This window comes from Oncorhynchus masou, chromosome 21 (assembly GCF_036934945.1).
Source record: "Oncorhynchus masou masou isolate Uvic2021 chromosome 21, UVic_Omas_1.1, whole genome shotgun sequence".
Classification (NCBI taxonomy): Eukaryota; Metazoa; Chordata; class Actinopteri; order Salmoniformes; family Salmonidae; genus Oncorhynchus; species Oncorhynchus masou.
In genome coordinates, this window is record NC_088232.1 from 33,826,019 (window position 1) to 33,843,883 (window position 17,865).

General features: G+C 42.1%; 1 protein-coding gene across 1 annotated transcript; it reads right to left on the bottom strand.

The window, feature by feature from the left end:
* Window positions 1-1,988: 1,988 nt before the first annotated feature.
* Window positions 1,989-16,035, bottom strand: LOC135508197 (ectonucleoside triphosphate diphosphohydrolase 5-like). Its single transcript, XM_064928230.1, has 13 exons — window positions 15,589-16,035; window positions 15,119-15,198; window positions 14,623-14,766; window positions 14,170-14,245; window positions 11,993-12,028; window positions 6,765-6,853; window positions 6,581-6,660; window positions 6,398-6,459; window positions 6,105-6,206; window positions 5,175-5,318; window positions 4,901-4,957; window positions 3,821-3,936; window positions 1,989-3,700 (listed from the first exon to the last, which is right to left on the bottom strand). Exons 1-13 carry the CDS (start codon window positions 15,869-15,871, stop codon window positions 3,617-3,619), a joined length of 1,353 nt encoding a protein of 450 aa, XP_064784302.1. The 5' UTR covers window positions 15,872-16,035; the 3' UTR covers window positions 1,989-3,616.
* Window positions 16,036-17,865: the final 1,830 nt, after the last annotated feature.

Consider the following 17,865-nt stretch of genomic DNA (forward strand, 5'->3'; position numbering starts at 1 on the left):
AGTAATCCCCACCTTGGCTTTGCCCATGACCTCACCCCACCCTCTTCTGATTACATGGCTTTTTACTTCAGCACTGCCTATAATTTCCATGGTCGAGAACCTACTACTACAGCAACTAAGTTTAGCCCCAAATTTAGCGTTACCGAAAGTGTGTGGGTGGGGTGCAGGGCTGGCCCCGGGGCTGCGTTACGGCGGTATTGACTTGTGTTTTCACACCCCTTTTATTACAGACCGCTCATGTGAAATGGCTTTATTTCATACGAAGTGATTCAGACCAAAGCAACCGTAACTGGTTGTAAAGGCATTTCCCCCCCTGGAGACCCAAAGTTATGCTTGACATTTTTCCATATTAAATGTTCAGTTTCCCAGTTTACAGATATCGCATACAGAGGTTTGTTGTGCCACTTTTTATGCAGACAGTAAAGATGCTAGTAATTGGATTTAGTAACACTTGCTAGTGCTATACACAGATGGATAAGTATGGATGGATGGAAATGGATGTTTTAGATTTGTGAGTTGATCTGTTGATCTCGTTCTTTGTCTCTCCAGGAGCAGATCATGGCGTTTGCAAGCGAGTGACACGTACACTGGTCCTGAAGTGGCAGTTTGACGGGACTCCAAAGATGATATGCCACTGTGACTTTGTGAATGGAATGTAAAGTGTAAATTAATAAAGTTATATATTATGCTCTGTTATTACATGAAAATCGCTATACATGCATGTCTTTCGTTGTGTGTTGATGATTTTGGAAACTTCCAAGCATCATTCTGTATCACAGTTTCACAATCTGTTGGAATTTTTATGACAGAAAATTTGTTTCAGAAAACATGTATTTAAAATGTTTTAAATAAATATAGAATTTACTAAAGTATTCACCCCCCTTGAGTCAATACTTTATAGAAACACCTTTGGCGGTGATTACATCTTTGAGTCGTCTTGGGTATGTCTGTATCAACTTTGCAATTCTGGATTTGGGGATTTTTCTCCCATTCTTTCTGGCTGATTTTCTCAAGTTCTGTTAAGTTAGATGGGGAGCGGCGGTGAACAGCAATCTTCAAGTCTTTCCACAGATTTTCAATGGGATTCAAGTCTGAGCTTTGGCTGGGCCACTCAAGGACTTTCACATTCTTGTTCAGAAGCCATTCCAGTGTTGCGTTGGCTGTATGCTTGGGGTCATTGTCCTGTTGGAATGTAAGTCTTCACCCCCAGTCTGTTGTTTGCACAGGTTCTCATCAAGGACTCTCCCAGTCCCTGCCACTGAAAAGCATCCCTATAGCATGATGCTGCCACCACCATGTTTCACGGTAGGAAAGGTGTTTGTCGGGGGATGAACTGCCTGGTTTTCTCCAGACATAGCGCTTTGCATCCATTCCAAATAGTAACATTTTTATCTCATCAGACCACAGATTCTTTTGCCTTATCTGTCTTTCATGTGCCTTTTTGCAAACTTCAGGCATGCTGTCATGTGCTCTTTTTTTCAAGAGTGTCTTCCGTCTGGCTCTCTCCCTTAAAGCCCAGATTGGTGAAGTGCTGTAGATATTGTCCTTCTGGCAGGTTCTCCCATCTCAGCTAAGGAACTCTGTAGTTTGGTCAGTGTTCATTGGGTTCTTGGTCACCTACCTGACCAAGATCTTTCTTGTCTGGTTGATCAGTTTGGTCTGAACGCCAGCTCTAGGCAGAGTCTGGGTAGTGCCTTAGAAAGAAAATACACAGACAGGTGACCAAGAACCCAATCAAGTTGTAGCGACATCTCAAAGATGATCAATGGAAATTGGATGCATCTGACTCCAATTTGGAGCGCATAGCAAAGGGGTGTAAATACTTATGTAAATTAGATATTTCTGTATTTCATTTTCAATCAATTTGCTAACATTTCTAAAAAATAAGTCTTCATGTTTCAGCCTTTCGTGTGTAGATAGGTGTGATTATTATTATAAATTTTTATTCAGGCTGTAACATGGAATAATTCAAGGTATGAATACTTTCTTAAGGCACTGCACCTGTACAACAAGTACACTTTTTTAATATTTTATTCAAACATACTTGTATAATGTATGTTTTACTTGCACCAGGTTTTCATAAAATGTGATTTACATGATCAGTTATCCAGCAGTTCACATTAACTTTGAACATTATGCAGCAGAGATAAAGTTATCTTTTGCAAAGTCAAAGCAGTTACAGTCTGGTAAGTATTTTACTTATACAGGTTTACTTTGTAGTATTATATACAGCAGTAGTTATTGTACATATTTGCTACTGAACATATAGCGGCTATTGTTGAATAGGCTAATGCATTGCATTAGAGCAATTATACAGCGAAGTTCATTTTGTACAAATTGCACCAGCATTCAAAATAATCAGGATCTGAGATTTAAATATTTGTACAGTTCACAAGAAAATTCCAACCAGTATTAATAAGCATGTATGTGCCTTGCACCTAGAGCTATATCCGCACAACTGAAAGATTTATGGGTTTAAGGTCTTTGATATACCTGACATGCTTCTTAGGCTGTATGTATCAGTCTATGGATGATATAGTACGAGAGGGATATTGAATTGACTGGTTGCTGAATACAGCCACAAGCCAAAGCTACATTGTAATTTGGAGAGGGTCATGTAGTCTTGCCACGGTTGATCGAACAATGACCATTTAGTGCTGCACTGTAGACAACACAAATAACACAGACTTTACCAACAGTCAGAAACACAAAGCACTCACTTTTCTGATTCAATTCAACTGGCCATTCTACACAAGGCCACATCTACTAAGGCTGCACTTTCAAAACATAGGCATCAACGTCATAACGTATGTATTCATATATCAAATGCAAGACATACTCAGTGAGAACACTACCATCTCACCCTCTGTGCTTTACTTGCCCCCTGAGTTGTGGCAAATTGGTCACCTCCTTTAACATTGATGAATATGTACAACTCTGTAGACAACATCCAAGCAACAGTTCTCAGCTACAGCATAGGCAGTTAAAGTGTTATGTGCAAAGTATGAGGGGAAACGTTTCTGTTTACTTAACTTCAATGATATATTGCTTAACTCTTGTGAGGGAAAATATCTTGTTCACCTGTCCTACAGTATGATGTACTGGAAATATATTTCCAGATAGAATGAGTTGCATTCAGAGCTATGACTGAAGGTTGCATTCCTGCAACTTATTTTCTCTCCAAATATTCCACTGTACATTACAGTGCACTCCAGGACCACAGTAAGCACCAAAGTTCTCTAAATACCTGACTAGTTGCAGTGCTTCTAACAACTCTACATGCTCAAAGGTAGTCAAAAAAGACTGCATTTCAGGTCAGACACCCCGAAGGAAGCGCATATACTGTATAAACGCTTGCTTTACAAAAATAAAGTCAACTCACTAATTATGGATGAAACATACAGTAGAAATAGCTGTCCTTCATTATAAAAAATATAGTGATTTCTTTGTCAACAGTTCTTGGATTATTTGCAGGAGGGTGCTGGGGACGGAGGGGAGGGGTTGGCTGGAAAAGCTTGGCAGTGCTGCTGAGCAGGTGGGAGGGATGGTCGGGGGGGGGTGCCCCCATTAACAGGCTGTCCATCTCAGTGCCTGCAGGCAGGTAGAATAGCTGCCCTTAGTGGATGTTGAGGTTGTTGAAGTGATCGAATGTGGCTCCCAAGGCCCAACTTGTCTCAACATTGTTCACCTTCTTGGCGAGCTGTGGATCAGAACAAGAAAAAAAACATACAAAATAAACCATCATGTTAAGTTGACCTATTAACCTCTTGGTGCCTGTCCCCTCCCTGTGTGCCCAGTGACCTGTTCCTGACTGTCTCACCTGCAGCACTGTGTTGTCCTTGAAGCCAAAGCCCTCCTTCAACAGGCATGTGATATATGTCATATCCATGCAGAGGAAGGGGCTGATGGGACGGTACTTGGTCATCTTGTTGCACACTTAAACAAAAACAAGACGGCACTACATTAACAACTCACATACCACTGGCAGAAAGCAGAGAGCACAGGTGGGTGTATTTAGAGATATCTTGTGTCATGTTCAAAGTGGGGTCAAGCAGCACACAACCTCTAACCCGTATGCCACATTATAGAAAGCTGGTCATCTTGTTTTGTTTATTTAGTTTGTTTAGCTGACTGAGCAAGAGGGTGTGAGAAGAGTCAAGGGTCAACACATGTTGGTGAATCTGGGGGTGGGAGGCCGAGCCAAACAGACTAGCTGTACACAGCGTGTCTCTCTCAGTCTCAGCCCCCGGGTCGGGTTGGGTGTTGTGTGGCTGTCAGGTACAAGAGACAGAGCTCAGAGCTGCCCAGGTCAACTGCCTGCCAACCTGCCCAATGCCAGACGTGTTCATCGAGACCATGTGAAAGTGTTCTCACAATGCAAATAGACTTTACATAACACACCAACTCACTCCTGCTAGCTGTAAATCTAGCACAACATGGGTATTTATTTTGCAACATTATCTAATTGATTAACCAAGGCTATATGTTCATCTAACGCGTCAGGACACTTTTCACATCACATTAGTCAATTATGTGTAAATGTCTTAGGTAAATGTCCAAGTGTATATAGAATATTAATGTATTTGTGTATGCTCCAAGAACAGTTAAGAATCAGACATTTCATCTAATGGTCCTTGGTTATATTGGAAATGGCAGAAAATTGTGCCAATGTTAGGTTAGCTGTGTCAAGAAGAAGTTTGGCCACAAACAAGGTTGAATATTTGTGTGAGTTCAAACAGTGTGTATTTTTGCAGGCAAACTTTGTGGGGTAAGGAACTGATATTTTGTGAAGCCTTGTGAGATTGTTGGAGTCTAAAATAAACACTAACATTTCTTGATTGTACACTGTGTATCAATATAGTCAACATGTGTCTAAGAGAAAAGCCTAGGACTCTCTCACCTTCTTTGGCTCTCTTCTTGAAGTCCCTGACTTCTACCATACCACCCCGACTGCCATCTGGAAAACAAAAACAAGACTAGATTACTTCTAGTGATCTGCTACAACAGTTGTCATTTCAGTTTTCCAAGCATAATCATGAAAAATGCAGTAAATGTATTTGAGTAGAAAACAATTAAACCATTATTTTTATTTAAACACTTCATATCATTGAGGTTTTACTGGATGCAGACTGAAAGGGGATTTTGTAGCTGTCCTGCTCTGTGTGTCTCCTCACCAATGAGGCCTGACTCCACAGCTCTGTCGAAGTAGTAGGAGAAGGCGTAGAAGATGCTGCTGCCCTTTATCTCGAATGGCTGGTGCACGATGCCTTTCACCACCCTCATCACCTCATAGTAACACAGCTTGTACCCTGCATAGCCTGGAGAGAGATCACATCCTTAGTATCTAACACAAGCTGTACTCAATCTTCAAGGTAGGTATCATATTTACATTACAGCATTATGTCAGCTTTATGACAACAAAACACCCAATTCAGTTGTTATCAAGAATAATTCAAAATCAGCACCAACAATAAAATATTTATTTTCAAATGAGAGTGAAATAACTTAGTTTGCTGCATTCTTGTGGTGGAATGCACTGGGAGACCCTGGAGCCTCTTTATGGTGTAAAAATGGGGTTGAGGCTATGGGCTCTCAAGAGCACGACACTCGAAAAACCCTAAAAGTACACTCACAGCATCCTGGGATTGGTTGGTTACAACCAGGGAAACCAAGTGCTGACAAGAGTAGCACTTAGCATAGGCCTGTTGGGTGATCTATTTTTACCACATAATTGTGAGCGGTCAACATCAAGCCTTTCGTTACACAGAGAAATAACATCTCTGGGACTAACCCAGTATCTTTTGGCTACATGACTGTGGTATGGGAGTGTTGCATTATTTGCGGAGTAAACTGACAATTTTCCTCTCATTTAAATACAAGGTTTGCTGTATTATAACTGTTGAAAGTCTGAGTGCAGAGAGAAAGAATGACAAAACATGCATTTTGCACCACAGTGCAGCTGGCTCCAGTGGAAAAATGTTCCCAACTCTTACTCAACTAAACTCTTACATTGAGCTATCGGAGACAGGATAATTGATTTCTAGATTAGAGGATTATTTTTTTAAATGATGTTATCAAAATTGTATGTTTTATTTTGCGCTTACCATCAGGAATTCCGCTAACTTTGTAAGTGATTCCACCAAAAGTCCAGTCCTCTCTGAACTTCTTGGGTAGACAGGAGCTTGTGAAAACTTTCCACTCCAGACCTGAAAGAATAAACCAGATTGGTTATAGGATTGTCCATTGTCCCCCCGAGGATGACATTTAAATAGTGTCTCATTTATAGAAATCTTAAGTGTGTCTTGCAGCATTATACAAATCTATTCATCTGTCATGAACAGATGAATGACTGCAGATAAGCTTGCATATCTAAGTAAATATGCCCATTTTAAATTACCATCAGCTCCCAAAGCCCCAAGAGTTGCCAATCGAGCAGCTACAAGTCCATTTCCAAGGTAGCTGAATGAGGACAGAAATTCAGAATACATTCATGACCATGCCAAAGTAATGTGAGTATACTGTTTTGCATTGTATGCCATGACATATAAAGTACCTGCTGTACCAATGGTTGATTACAAACCTGTGAGTGTAGAGCTGTAGAGTGTTATTGAACATGTTGATGTTGGCAATGTAACTGGCTGGGGCGGTGAACACTGTTTTCTATGGGAACAGAGAGAGGTGTTCAGTAATATGTAATTAAATAGCAATAGTTCCCTCAATCTTTGCAAAACGTCACTAACAGTGGAGTTCAGTTGAACATTTACCTTTGATTTTGGAAGGAAAGTGATCTGGGTAGATCCTCCACCCAAGTCCAGGATACCCACTGTCTTCCTGGTCTTGGCATACAAGTGACCTAAAGCAAACAGATGGAAAGTCAAACACACATAATTGGAAATAGAAAACTATAGACAGGATGCTATCCATCATCAACATTATAAACAGAAAGTAGAACATACATGTACTGTACATTGACCACATACTGCATTTAGCATTCATTCATATTCCAACCACCCGCCTGAGACAAAGACTGGCATTCTAACAGATACAGTGGGGCAAAAAAGTATTTAGCCAGCCACCAATTGTGCAAGTTCTCCCACTTAAAAAGATGAGAGGCCTGTAATTTTCATCATAGGTACATTTCAACTATGACAGACAAAATGAGAGAAAAAAATCCAGAAAATCACATTGTAGGATTTTTTATGAATTTATTTGCAAATTATGGTGGAAAATAGTATTTGGTCAATAACAAAAGTTTATCTCAATACTTTGTTATATACCCTTTGTTGACAATGACAGAGGTCAAACGTTTTCTGTAAGTCTTCACAGGGTTTTCACACACTGTTGCTGATATTTTGGCCCATTCCTCCATGCAGATCTCTTCTAGAGCAGTGATGTTTTGGGGCTGTTGCTGGGCAACACGGACTTTCAACTCCCTCCAAAGATTTTCCATGGGGTTGAGATCTGGAGACGGGCTAGGCCACTCCAGGACCTTGAAATGCTTCTTACAAAGCCACTCCTTCATTGCCTGGGCAGTGTGTTTGGGATCATTGTCATGCTGAAAGACCCAGCCACGTTTCATCTTCAATGCCCTTTCTGAAGGAAGGAGGTTTTCACTCAAAATCTCACGATACATGGCCCCATTCATTCTTTCCGTTACACGGATCAGTCGTCCTGGTCCCTTTGCAGAAAAACAGCCCCAAAGCATGATGTTTCCACCCCCATGCTTCACAGTAGGTATGGTGTTCTTTGGATGCAACTCAGCATTCTTTGTCCTCCAATTAAATGAAAATTACAGGCCTCTCTCATCTTTTTAAGTGGGAGAACTTGCACAATTGGTGGCTGACTAAATACTTTTTTGCCCCACTGTATTCAGGGCCTTCAGAAAGTATTCAGACCCCTTCACCTTTTCCACATTTTGTTACGTTACAACCTTATTCCAAAATGGATAATATAAAACAAATTCTACATCAATCTACACACAATACCCCATATTGACAATGCGAATGTATTAAAAATAAAAAACTGAAATATCACATTTACATAAGTATTCAGACCTTTTACTCAGTACTTTGTTGAAGCACCTTTTTATGCAGCGATTACAGCCTTGAGTCTTCAAATCAAATGTTATTAGTCACATACACATGGTTAGCAGATGTTATTGTGAGTGTACCGAAATACTTGTGCTTCTAGTTCCAACAGTGCAGCAATATCTAATAAGTAATCTAACAATTCCACAACAACTACCTAATACACACAAATCTAAGTAAAGGAATGGAATAAGAATATATACATATAAATATATGGATGAGCAATGACAGAGTGGCATAGGCAAGTTGCAATAGATGGTATAAAATACAGTATATACATATGAGATGAGTAATGCAAGATATGTAAACATTATTAAAGTGGCATTATTAAAGTGACGAGTGATGCATTTATTAAAGTGGCTAATGATTTCAAGTCTGTATTTAGGCAGCAGCATCTCTGTGTTAGTGATGACTGTTTAACAGTCTGCTATATTTTAGTCTCTCAGTCCCAGCTTTGATGCACCTGTACTGACCTCGCCTTCTGGATGGTAGCGGGGTGAACAGGCAGTGGCTCAAGTAGTTGTTGTCCTTGATGATCTTTTTGGCCTTGCTGTGACATCGGGTGATGTAGGTGTCCTGGAGGGCAGGTAGTTTGCCACTGGTGATGCGTTGTACAGACCGTACCACCCTCTGGAGAGCCCTGTGGTTGTGGGCGGTGCCGTTGCCGTACCAGGCAGTGATACAGCCCGACAGGATGCTCTGAGTTGTGCATCTGTAAAAGTTTGTGAGGGTTTTAGGTGACAAGCCAAATTTCTTCAGCCTCCTGAGGTTGAAGAGGTGCTGTTGCACTTCACCACACTGTCTGTGTGGGTGGACCATTTCAGTTTGTCCGTGATGTGTACGCCGAGGAACTTAAAACTTCACTGCTGTCCCATCGATGTGGATAGGGGGGTGCTCCCTCTGTGTTTTCCTGAAGTCCACGATCATCTCCTTTGTTCTGTTGACGTTGCATGAGAGGTTGTTTTCCTGACACCACACTCCCGAGTGCCCTCACCTCCTCCCTATAGGCCGTCTCATCATTGTTTTTAATCAAGCCTACTACTGATAGGTCGTCTGCAAACTTGATGATTGAGTTGGAGGCGTGCACGGCCAAGCAATCATGGGTGAACAGGGTGTACAAGAGGGGGCTGAGCATGCACCCTTGTGGGGCACCAGTGCTGAGATTCAGCAAAGTGGAGGTTTTGTTTCCTACCTTCACCTGGGGGCGGCCCGTCAGGAAGTCTAGGACCTAATTGCATAGGGCAGGGTTGAGACCGAGGGCCTCAAGCTTAATGATGAGCTTGGAGGGTACTATGGTGTTGAATGCTGAACTGTAGGCAATGAACAGCATGCTTACATAGGTATTCCTCTTGTCCAGATAGGATAGGGCAGTGTGATGGCGACCTATTGGGGCGGTACACAAATTGAAGTGGGGTGACAGGTAAGGTGGAGGTGATATGATCCTTGACTAGTCTCAAAGCACTTCATGATGACAGAAGTGAGTGCTACGGGGCGATAGTCATTCAGTTCAGTTACATTTGCCTTCTTGGGTACAGGAAAAATGCTGGCCATCTTGAAGCATGTGGGGACAGCAGACTGGGATAGGGGGAGATTGAATACGTCCGTAAACACACCAGCCAGCTGGTCTGAGCATGCTCTGAGGACGCGACTAGGGATGCCGTCTGGGCTGGCAGCCTTGCGAGGGTTAACACTTTTAAATGGCTTACTCACGTCAGGCCACGGAGATGGTGAGCCCACAGTCCTTGGTAGCGGGCCACGTCGGTAGCACTGTATTATCCTCAAAGTGGGCAAAGAAGGTGTTACGTTTGTCTGGAAGCAAGACGTCAGTGTCCGTGATGTGGCTGATTTTCTTTTTGTCGTCTGATTGTCTGTAGACCCTGCCACATACGTCTCATGTCTGAGCCATTGAATTGTGACTCCACTTTGTCCCTGTATTGACATTTCGCTTGTTTGACTGCCTTGTGGAGGGAATAACTACACTGTTTGTATTTGGCCATATTCCCAGTCACCTTTCCATATTTATATGCGGTGGTCCGCGCTTTCAGTTTTGCATGAATGCCGCCATCTATCCACAGTTTCTGGTTAGGGTAGGTTTTAATAGTCAGTGGGTACAACATCTCCTATGCACTTCCTTATAAACTCACTCCCTGAATCAGCGTGAAGAGTCCTTATCATGGGTACATCCTGTTTCAGTTTCTGCCTATAGGAAGGGGAAAGCAAAATGGAGTCGTGGTCAGATTTGCTGAAAGGAGAGCGGGGGAGGGCCTTGTATACATTGCGGAAATTAGAGTAGCAGTCTTCTTGAGTATGACGCTACAAGCTTGGCACACCTGTATTTGGGGATTTTCACTCATTCTTCTCTGCAGATGCTCTCAAGCTCTGTCAGGTTGGATGTGGAGCATCACTGCACAGCTATTTTCAGGTCTCTCCAGAGATGTTCGATCAGGTTCAAGTCTGGGCTCTGGCTGGGCCACTCAAGGACATTCAGAGACTTGTCCCGAAACCACTCCTGTGTTGTCTTGGCTGTGTGCTTAGGGTGGTTGCCCTATTGGAAGGTGAACCTTCGCCCCCAGTCTGAGAGCAGGTTTTCATCAAGGATCTCTCTGTACTTTGCTCCCTTCATCTTTCTCTTGATCCTGACTAGTCTCCTAGTCACTGCAGCTGAAAAACATCCAAACTGCAAGATGCTGCCACCAACATGCTTCACCGTAGGGATGGGGCCAGGTTTCCTCTAGATGTGACATTTGGCATTCAGGCCAAAGAGTTCAATCTTGGTTTCATCAGACCAGATAATCTTGTTTCTCATGGTCTGAGAGTCCTTTAGGCGCCTTTTGGCAAACTTCAAAGCAGGCTGTCATGTGCCTTTTACTGAGGAGTGGCTTCTGTCTGGCCACTCTACTATAAAGGCCTGATTGGTGGAGTGCTGCAGAGATGGTTGTCCTTCTGGAAAGTTATCCAATCTCCACAGAGGAACTCTGGAGCTCTGTCAGAGTGACCATCAGGTTTTTGGTCACCTCCGTGAACAAGGCCCTTCTCCCCCGATTGCTCGATTTGGTCTGGCGACTAGCTCTAGGAAGAGTCCTGGTAGTTCCAAACTTCTACCATTTAAAAATGATTGAGGCCACTGTTTTCTTGGGGACCTTAAATGCTGCAGACATTGTTTGGTACCCTGCCCCAGATCTGTGCCTCAACACAACCCTGATTCAGAGCTCTGCAGACAATTCCTTTGACCTCATGGCTTTGTTTTTGCCCTGACATTCACTGTCAACTGTGGGACCAGACAGGTGTGTGCTTTTCCAAATCATGTCCAATGAATTGAATTTCACACAGGTGGACTCCAATCAAGTTGTAGAAACATCTCAAGGATGATCAATGGAAACAGGAAGCAACTGAGCTCAATTTTGAGTAACATAGCAAAGGGTCTGAGTACCTATGTAAATAAGGTACTTCTGTTTTTTATTTTCAATACATTTGTAAAATTAATTATTAATTGTAATTTTTTGCTTTATCATTGTGGGGTATTGTGTAGATTGATGGGGAAAAATATGTATTTAAACCATTTTAGAATAAGGTTGTAACATAACAAAATGTGGAAAAAGGGAGGGGATCTGAATACTTTCTGAATGCACTGTAGGTCTGTGGCCACCGAGAGGAAGAAAAAGGCTATGGTTTGGGCCATAGGATAGGTTTGAAAAGAAATCTCCTCTTATTACACAAACACTGCGTGAAAATTGAGGGAATTTTACATCAGATCGTGACCAGATGGTGGCCAACATGACTCAATACAAGACAGTCAGACAAAGACAGGAGTCTTTCACTGCCCGGCAACTGTGTACAGTGTAAACCTCAGAAATGACCCCCCTGACCATTAACACCACCTTAGCAAAACATGAGCAATGCCTTACCTGTCAAAAAGTTCACCGTTACCCAGGCCAGGACTCCTACGAGAGAGAGTAGATGGAGAGAGTGTAAACATTCCCTTGAACAGAATCATGTGCAATTGTTGCCTTTGTAGTCTTGTAGATGGAAGTTATCATATATATTGCCATTTGAACACATGCATAGAGGACAGACTGAACTGTCCAGAGATTGGAGTTTTTAAAAATATAAATTAGCAGCTGTGCTACATTAGTAATATTTGTCTGACATGGATAGACCAACCCAGGTAATTACTACTGTCTCAGATCTCATGTTATGGTTCTCATAAAGTGAGTCTAATGAATTGCACATCTGATGAAACAGGAGTTAGTGCGTGTGTCTTAATGAGTGATGTGGAGGATCACTTAATATTGGGCGTGGGAAGGGAACTCAGACAAGGTTATTTAGTTGCTCTATGAGGTAGCAATAGAGCTATTATGAGGAAAGAGTTGGTATATACAGTGGGGCAATAAAGTATTTAGTCAGCCACCAATTGTGCAACTTCTCCCACTTAAAAAGTGGGAGAAGAAAATCACATTGTAGGATTTTTTATGAATTTATTTGCAAATTATTGTGGAAAATAGTATTTGGTCAATAACAAAAGTTTATCTCAATACTTTGTTATATACCCTTTGTTGGCAATGACAGAGGTCAAACGTTTTCTGTAAGTCTTCACAGGGTTTTCACACACTGTTGCTGGTATTTTGGCCCATTCCTCCATGCAGATCTCCTCTCGAGCAGTGATGTTTTGGGGCTGTTGCTGGGCAACACAGACTTTCAACTCCCTCCAAAGATTTTCCATGGGGTTGAGATCTGGAGACTGGCTAGGCCACTCCAGGACCTTGAAATGCTTCTTACGAAGCCACTCTTTCGTTGCCCGGGCGGTGTGTTTGGGATCATTGTCATGCTGAAAGACCCAGTCACGTTTCATCTTCAATGCCCTTGTTGATGGAAGGAGGTTTTCACTCAAAATCTCACGATACATGGCCCCATTCATTCTTTCCTTTACACTGATCAGTCGTCCTGGTCCCTTTGCAGAAAAACAGCCCCAAAACATGATGTTTCCACCCCCATGCTTCACAGTAGGTATGGTGTTCTTTGGATGCAACTCAGCATTCTTTGTTCTCCAAACACGACGAGTTGAGTTTTTACCAAAAAGTTCTATTTTGATTTCATCTGACCATATGACATTCTCCCAATCTTCTTCTGGATCATCCAAATGCTCTCTAGCAAACTTCAGACGGACCAGGACATGTACTGGCTTAAGCAGGAGACACGTCTGGCACTGCAGGATTTGAGTCTCTGGCGGCGTAGTGTGTTACTGATGGTAGGCTTTGTTACTTTGGTCCCAGCTCTCTGCAGGTCATTCACTAGGTCCCCCCGTGTGGTTCTGAGATTTTTGCTCACCGTTCTTGTGATCATTTTGACCCCACGGGGTGAGATCTTGCGTGGAGCCCCAGATCGAGAGATTATCAGTGGTCTTGTATGTCTTCCATTTCCTAATAATTTCTCCCACTGTTGATTTCTTCAAACCAAGCTGCTTACCTATTGCAGATTCAGTCTTCCCAGCCTGGTGCAGGTCTACAATTTTTTTTCTGGTGTCCTTTGACAGCTCTTTGGTCTTGGCCATAGTGGAGTTTGGAGTGTGACTGTTTGAGGTTGTGGACAGGTGTCTTTTATACTGATAACAAGTTCAAACAGGTGCCATTAATACAGGTAACGAGTGGAGGACAGAGGAGCCTCTTAAAGAAGAAGTTACAGGTCTGTGAGAGCCAGAAATCTTGCTGGTTTGTAGGTGACGAAATACTTATTTTCCACCATAATTTGCAAATAAATTCATTAAAAATCCTACAATGTGATTTTCTGGATTTTTTCCCCTCATTTTGTCTGTCATAATAGTTGAAGTGTACCTATGATGAAAATTACAGGCCTCTCTCATCTTTTTAAGTGGGAGAACTTGCACAATTGGTGGCTGACTAAATACTTTTTTGCCCCACTGTACTAACCACCTGGTTTGACAATACTGCAGTGTTTTGCTAATCTAAACAATGTCTGCAATTAAATGATTGCATGAGTTTCACTCTTTACCAACATAACCAAAATACCACAGTAGCGTAAAATAAAATTTGAGAGATGTTGATAACATACCAACATAATGGCATACCTTCATTTGTTCCATTCATTATGGAGACACTGTTGTTTGGTACAAAGAAGGGGGACTCGTCAAAGACTTCCCGAACCTACATAGACAATTTATGGTGAGAGTGCATATTAACAAAGAACATCCTGAATAAAGACAATAAGAACAAAACATGAAGCTAAAATACCATTATATCTCTTATATCTAGAGTCAGGAATCATTCATTTGTCTGAGAATGATGGAATTCAAAAACCACAAGCATAGCTAGAGTAGCTGCATTAATTTAATAATTCAATTTAATATTTCAATTGAAATATTCCACTACATTTTGCACAGTGATGGCCACCAAAAAGTCAGAAGAGTTTTCCCCGTTCTTTCAAGGACACTTGTAAGCACTTAGCGGTTTCTCGACCCTATCCTTGGCGGGACGGGTCATCCCTGTGCCAAACTGTCTGAGGGTAGAGAAAACGTGCATACCTCATCCAGCAGAGCATTAGCCTTCTCCTCGGGTAGGAGGCGGAGCCCGGCTGTGGCTTTCAGGACCACCGGGGTCTGCTTCCACTCATGCTCTGGCACCGTCTTCTTAGCCACCTTCAGCAGCGCTCTGATCGTGTTCCCACCCTGAATGGGATAACAGGCATTAACAGATGAGCATGGTCGCCACTGGAACACTCTTAGCATATCCGTGACCAAACTCGGCTGATATGGATATTTCAACAGTGAATTAAGTATATAACGGCATTAACATATTCAGTTGATTAAAGGGTTGATATGTTTGTCCACATATGCTGTTCACATCAGGTTTGTAAAATGTAGATCAAGAAAGTAAAGATCAGACGTAGTGATAGCATCAGCAGAATCAGTTCATGTAATTATACGGTCTACATCACATTGCAGACTGTAATGTGGACTGTGGACAAACCTCCTAATTCCCCCAATCCCTAAATGAGAAAATGATAGACATGATACATACCTCTTCAGGCTTATCTTTATAGGCAGACAGACCAGGCTTCACTGCATGATACATCTCATTGTCCAGAACTGGCAGCTCAACTAAAAAGAGAAACAGTGGATGCATTCAAATGTCAAACAAGATGAACATGTGAAATAATAGAATTCTGTTGCATTTAGGTCTGCTTTTAAATTAGCTTTGTTGCCTCAATCACTCCATTACTTTACAATCGCTGATGTTTAGACAGAGTAAATACAAAAACAAATTCCCTTCTCGAGTCCATTGGAGGTCTGTTTTTAGGGATTTCAGTCACACTAACTACAACTCAGCTTGCTCTCTCCCCATGCTGACGGCACATGCTTGTGTTTACACCACTGAGCGAATGACCCAACAGCAAACAGACTCTCTGGGAGACCGCTGAGTGTAACGCCCTATTGGCTCCTGAGGCAGAGAGTGAATGAGATAGACAGAAAGAAAGAGAAAGCACTCACCAGGGTCTTTCTGAATAAACTTGTAGATGTGGATACGGGTGCCTGTGCTCCCAGCATCGAACATGATCCCATAGAAAGTGCGGCTGTTGACAGGTTGGGAGACCTCAGGCAAGACTTCAGGCAGGAGGTTTTCGGGCAGGAGGTTTTCGGGCAGGAGGTTTTCCATGTTAGCAGAGTGTTCGTGGTGGACTGTCTGGCGGTGATAGTAGGTTGCCTCCGCTTGGAAGTTCCAAGCCAGAACCCACATGCACATTACTGTAAGGATTAGCATCTGAAGAGACATCGTTTAACACCCGAAAAAACACTGATGTTTTTTTTAAAGCTAAGCAAAACACGTTACAGTGCCTTTTTCAAGTTAGTCTTCAGAGGAGCAGCACAAAATGCAGTGGCAGCAGCTTGCAGAGGTGATGAGAGGGAGGCAACCGGAGAGGCAGAGGCAGTGGGTAGCAATGCACACTCAGGACTGTCTGGTCATCTGTTTACAGTATATAAAGACATAAGGGCTTGGTGTGGGGCCACACCATCATAGGCCATCCACCAATCCTGTTGCGTTCCATCTCAGTTCCTTCAAGAGTCCCCCCTTCCGAAAGAGCTGAATACTGAATACCTGCTTATCAGAAGATTTTATTCCTAAACTGGGTAACACTAAACCATTTTTTTTCTTAATCTTTAGTGTGCAAACAGGAGCCAAAAATCCCCCTAAAAGAAGAGAGGATATATCAAGACATCAATACGACTGGCTTGCAGAAACTTGCAGCAATGTTCTTAAAATACATTTTATTGGTGTATTTAATTAAGACTTACATGCAAACTTGCCGATTACAAAAATTCCTTCCCTGTATCTTGACTTTTACATGCACACTTCAGTTACTTAAATTTTCCTGAATTTGCTTAATTAGCATGATGTCAGAAATAAGTTATTTTATAGTAGATTACTTATTTAAAACTCATGTTGCTTGCACTCATTAGTATTTTTAAACAAAACTTTATAACTAAATATAAATATAATAGTTATTTCATAATTGATTCAAATGTTTGTTTTTCTAGTCTTAGTTTTAAAAAAGCATATAAAGAAAAGTAGACAATCTAATATACTTTGGGACTCTATGGTGAGGATATAAAATGGCATTAAAATCATTAAAATTAGGAAACCCCAAATGCTTCAGCAGAATTTGGAAATTTAGTCGGAAAATATTAGTCATTGCGGGGTAGAGGAGTTGCAAGATGGATTGTGCATTACTACCTGACAGCCAAAGTTGTGACAGGCAAGATAATTTTCTCTGGGTATGCACAAGTCATTTTTTGCGTGTACTACATTCCGAACCTATCATGACGTGTGAAATTGACCACATTAAAACATGCTGCAACCCTTTAAACCCCAACCAGCCTTTCACAAGAGATGTGCAGATGCAACTTGCACTTCAACTTACATAAATGCTGAAAGAATGTAAGCAATAATCTCACTCCTACTCATCCCTGTGCTAACCACAAGCTTTCCTAGGAAAGAAATTTAAAGCAAGTTTCACAGGAGAGACCATGAAAAGCATGAGTGGCTGCTCTCAGTTTTAGGTCTGTGGTTGCCTGGTTGGCAGGCGTCTTTAACCAGTCTATCAGCAAAAGTATTCTAATGTACTGTTCAAAGTTTCCAGGTGGGAGAGAGGCAATAACGATGCGCTACTGCAGCTCAGCAAAGATGCCCTTCTAACTCAGAGACCTCATATGAACTGAGCTTTGCACCAGAGTGAGATTTCCTTCACTCAGTCCCCACGAGAAGCTGCAGCAACAGTGAACAAAGACTGGGCTGAAACATGCAGAATTTGTATATTTCTGAACTGGTCTCACCCAACTCTGCTTCTGCTACTAATGAAACTGGTTCACCACCCAGTCAAACAGAGGGTGAGTGAAGCACAAACTATGGAGGCATGTGTCAGCTAGCTCAGCGTTCAGGGTGAAATTGAACGGGAATGGGGGCGGCCAGTTGTCCTGCAGCAGGACTTGAGGAGGGCAGATAGGAGGTCCACATAGAGGACATTCCAATCCCGGGACACTCCGCTGTGCAATGCACTGTTCCAACATTGTAATTTGGACTAAAAATATTGTACTTTTCGCCTTCCTTTTTTTCTAAATACTGTGGGTTCTTTTTTCAAATCCTGTGGCTCACCAATACGGTCCGTTCCCCCTATCAAAGCATGCATGTGCTGGACCTCTCATTAACTTTGTGTCAATTTAAGAATATTCTGATCTGGCATGCCATGACAACATTGTAATGCTTTATGA

What these genes read in the sequence shown, in the direction of transcription:
- LOC135508197 (XM_064928230.1), bottom strand. Translation starts at nt 15,871, where the DNA reads ATGTCTCTTCAGATGCTAATCCTTACAGTAATGTGCATGTGGGTTCTG. An exon ending in GTTTATTCAGAAAGACCCTG is followed by an intron (nt 15,199 to 15,588) that starts GTGAGTGCTTTC and finishes TTCTCTTTTTAG; the next exon opens with TTGAGCTGCCAGTTCTGGAC. An exon ending in ATAAAGATAAGCCTGAAGAG is followed by an intron (nt 14,767 to 15,118) that starts GTATGTATCATG and finishes TATCCCATTCAG; the next exon opens with GGTGGGAACACGATCAGAGC.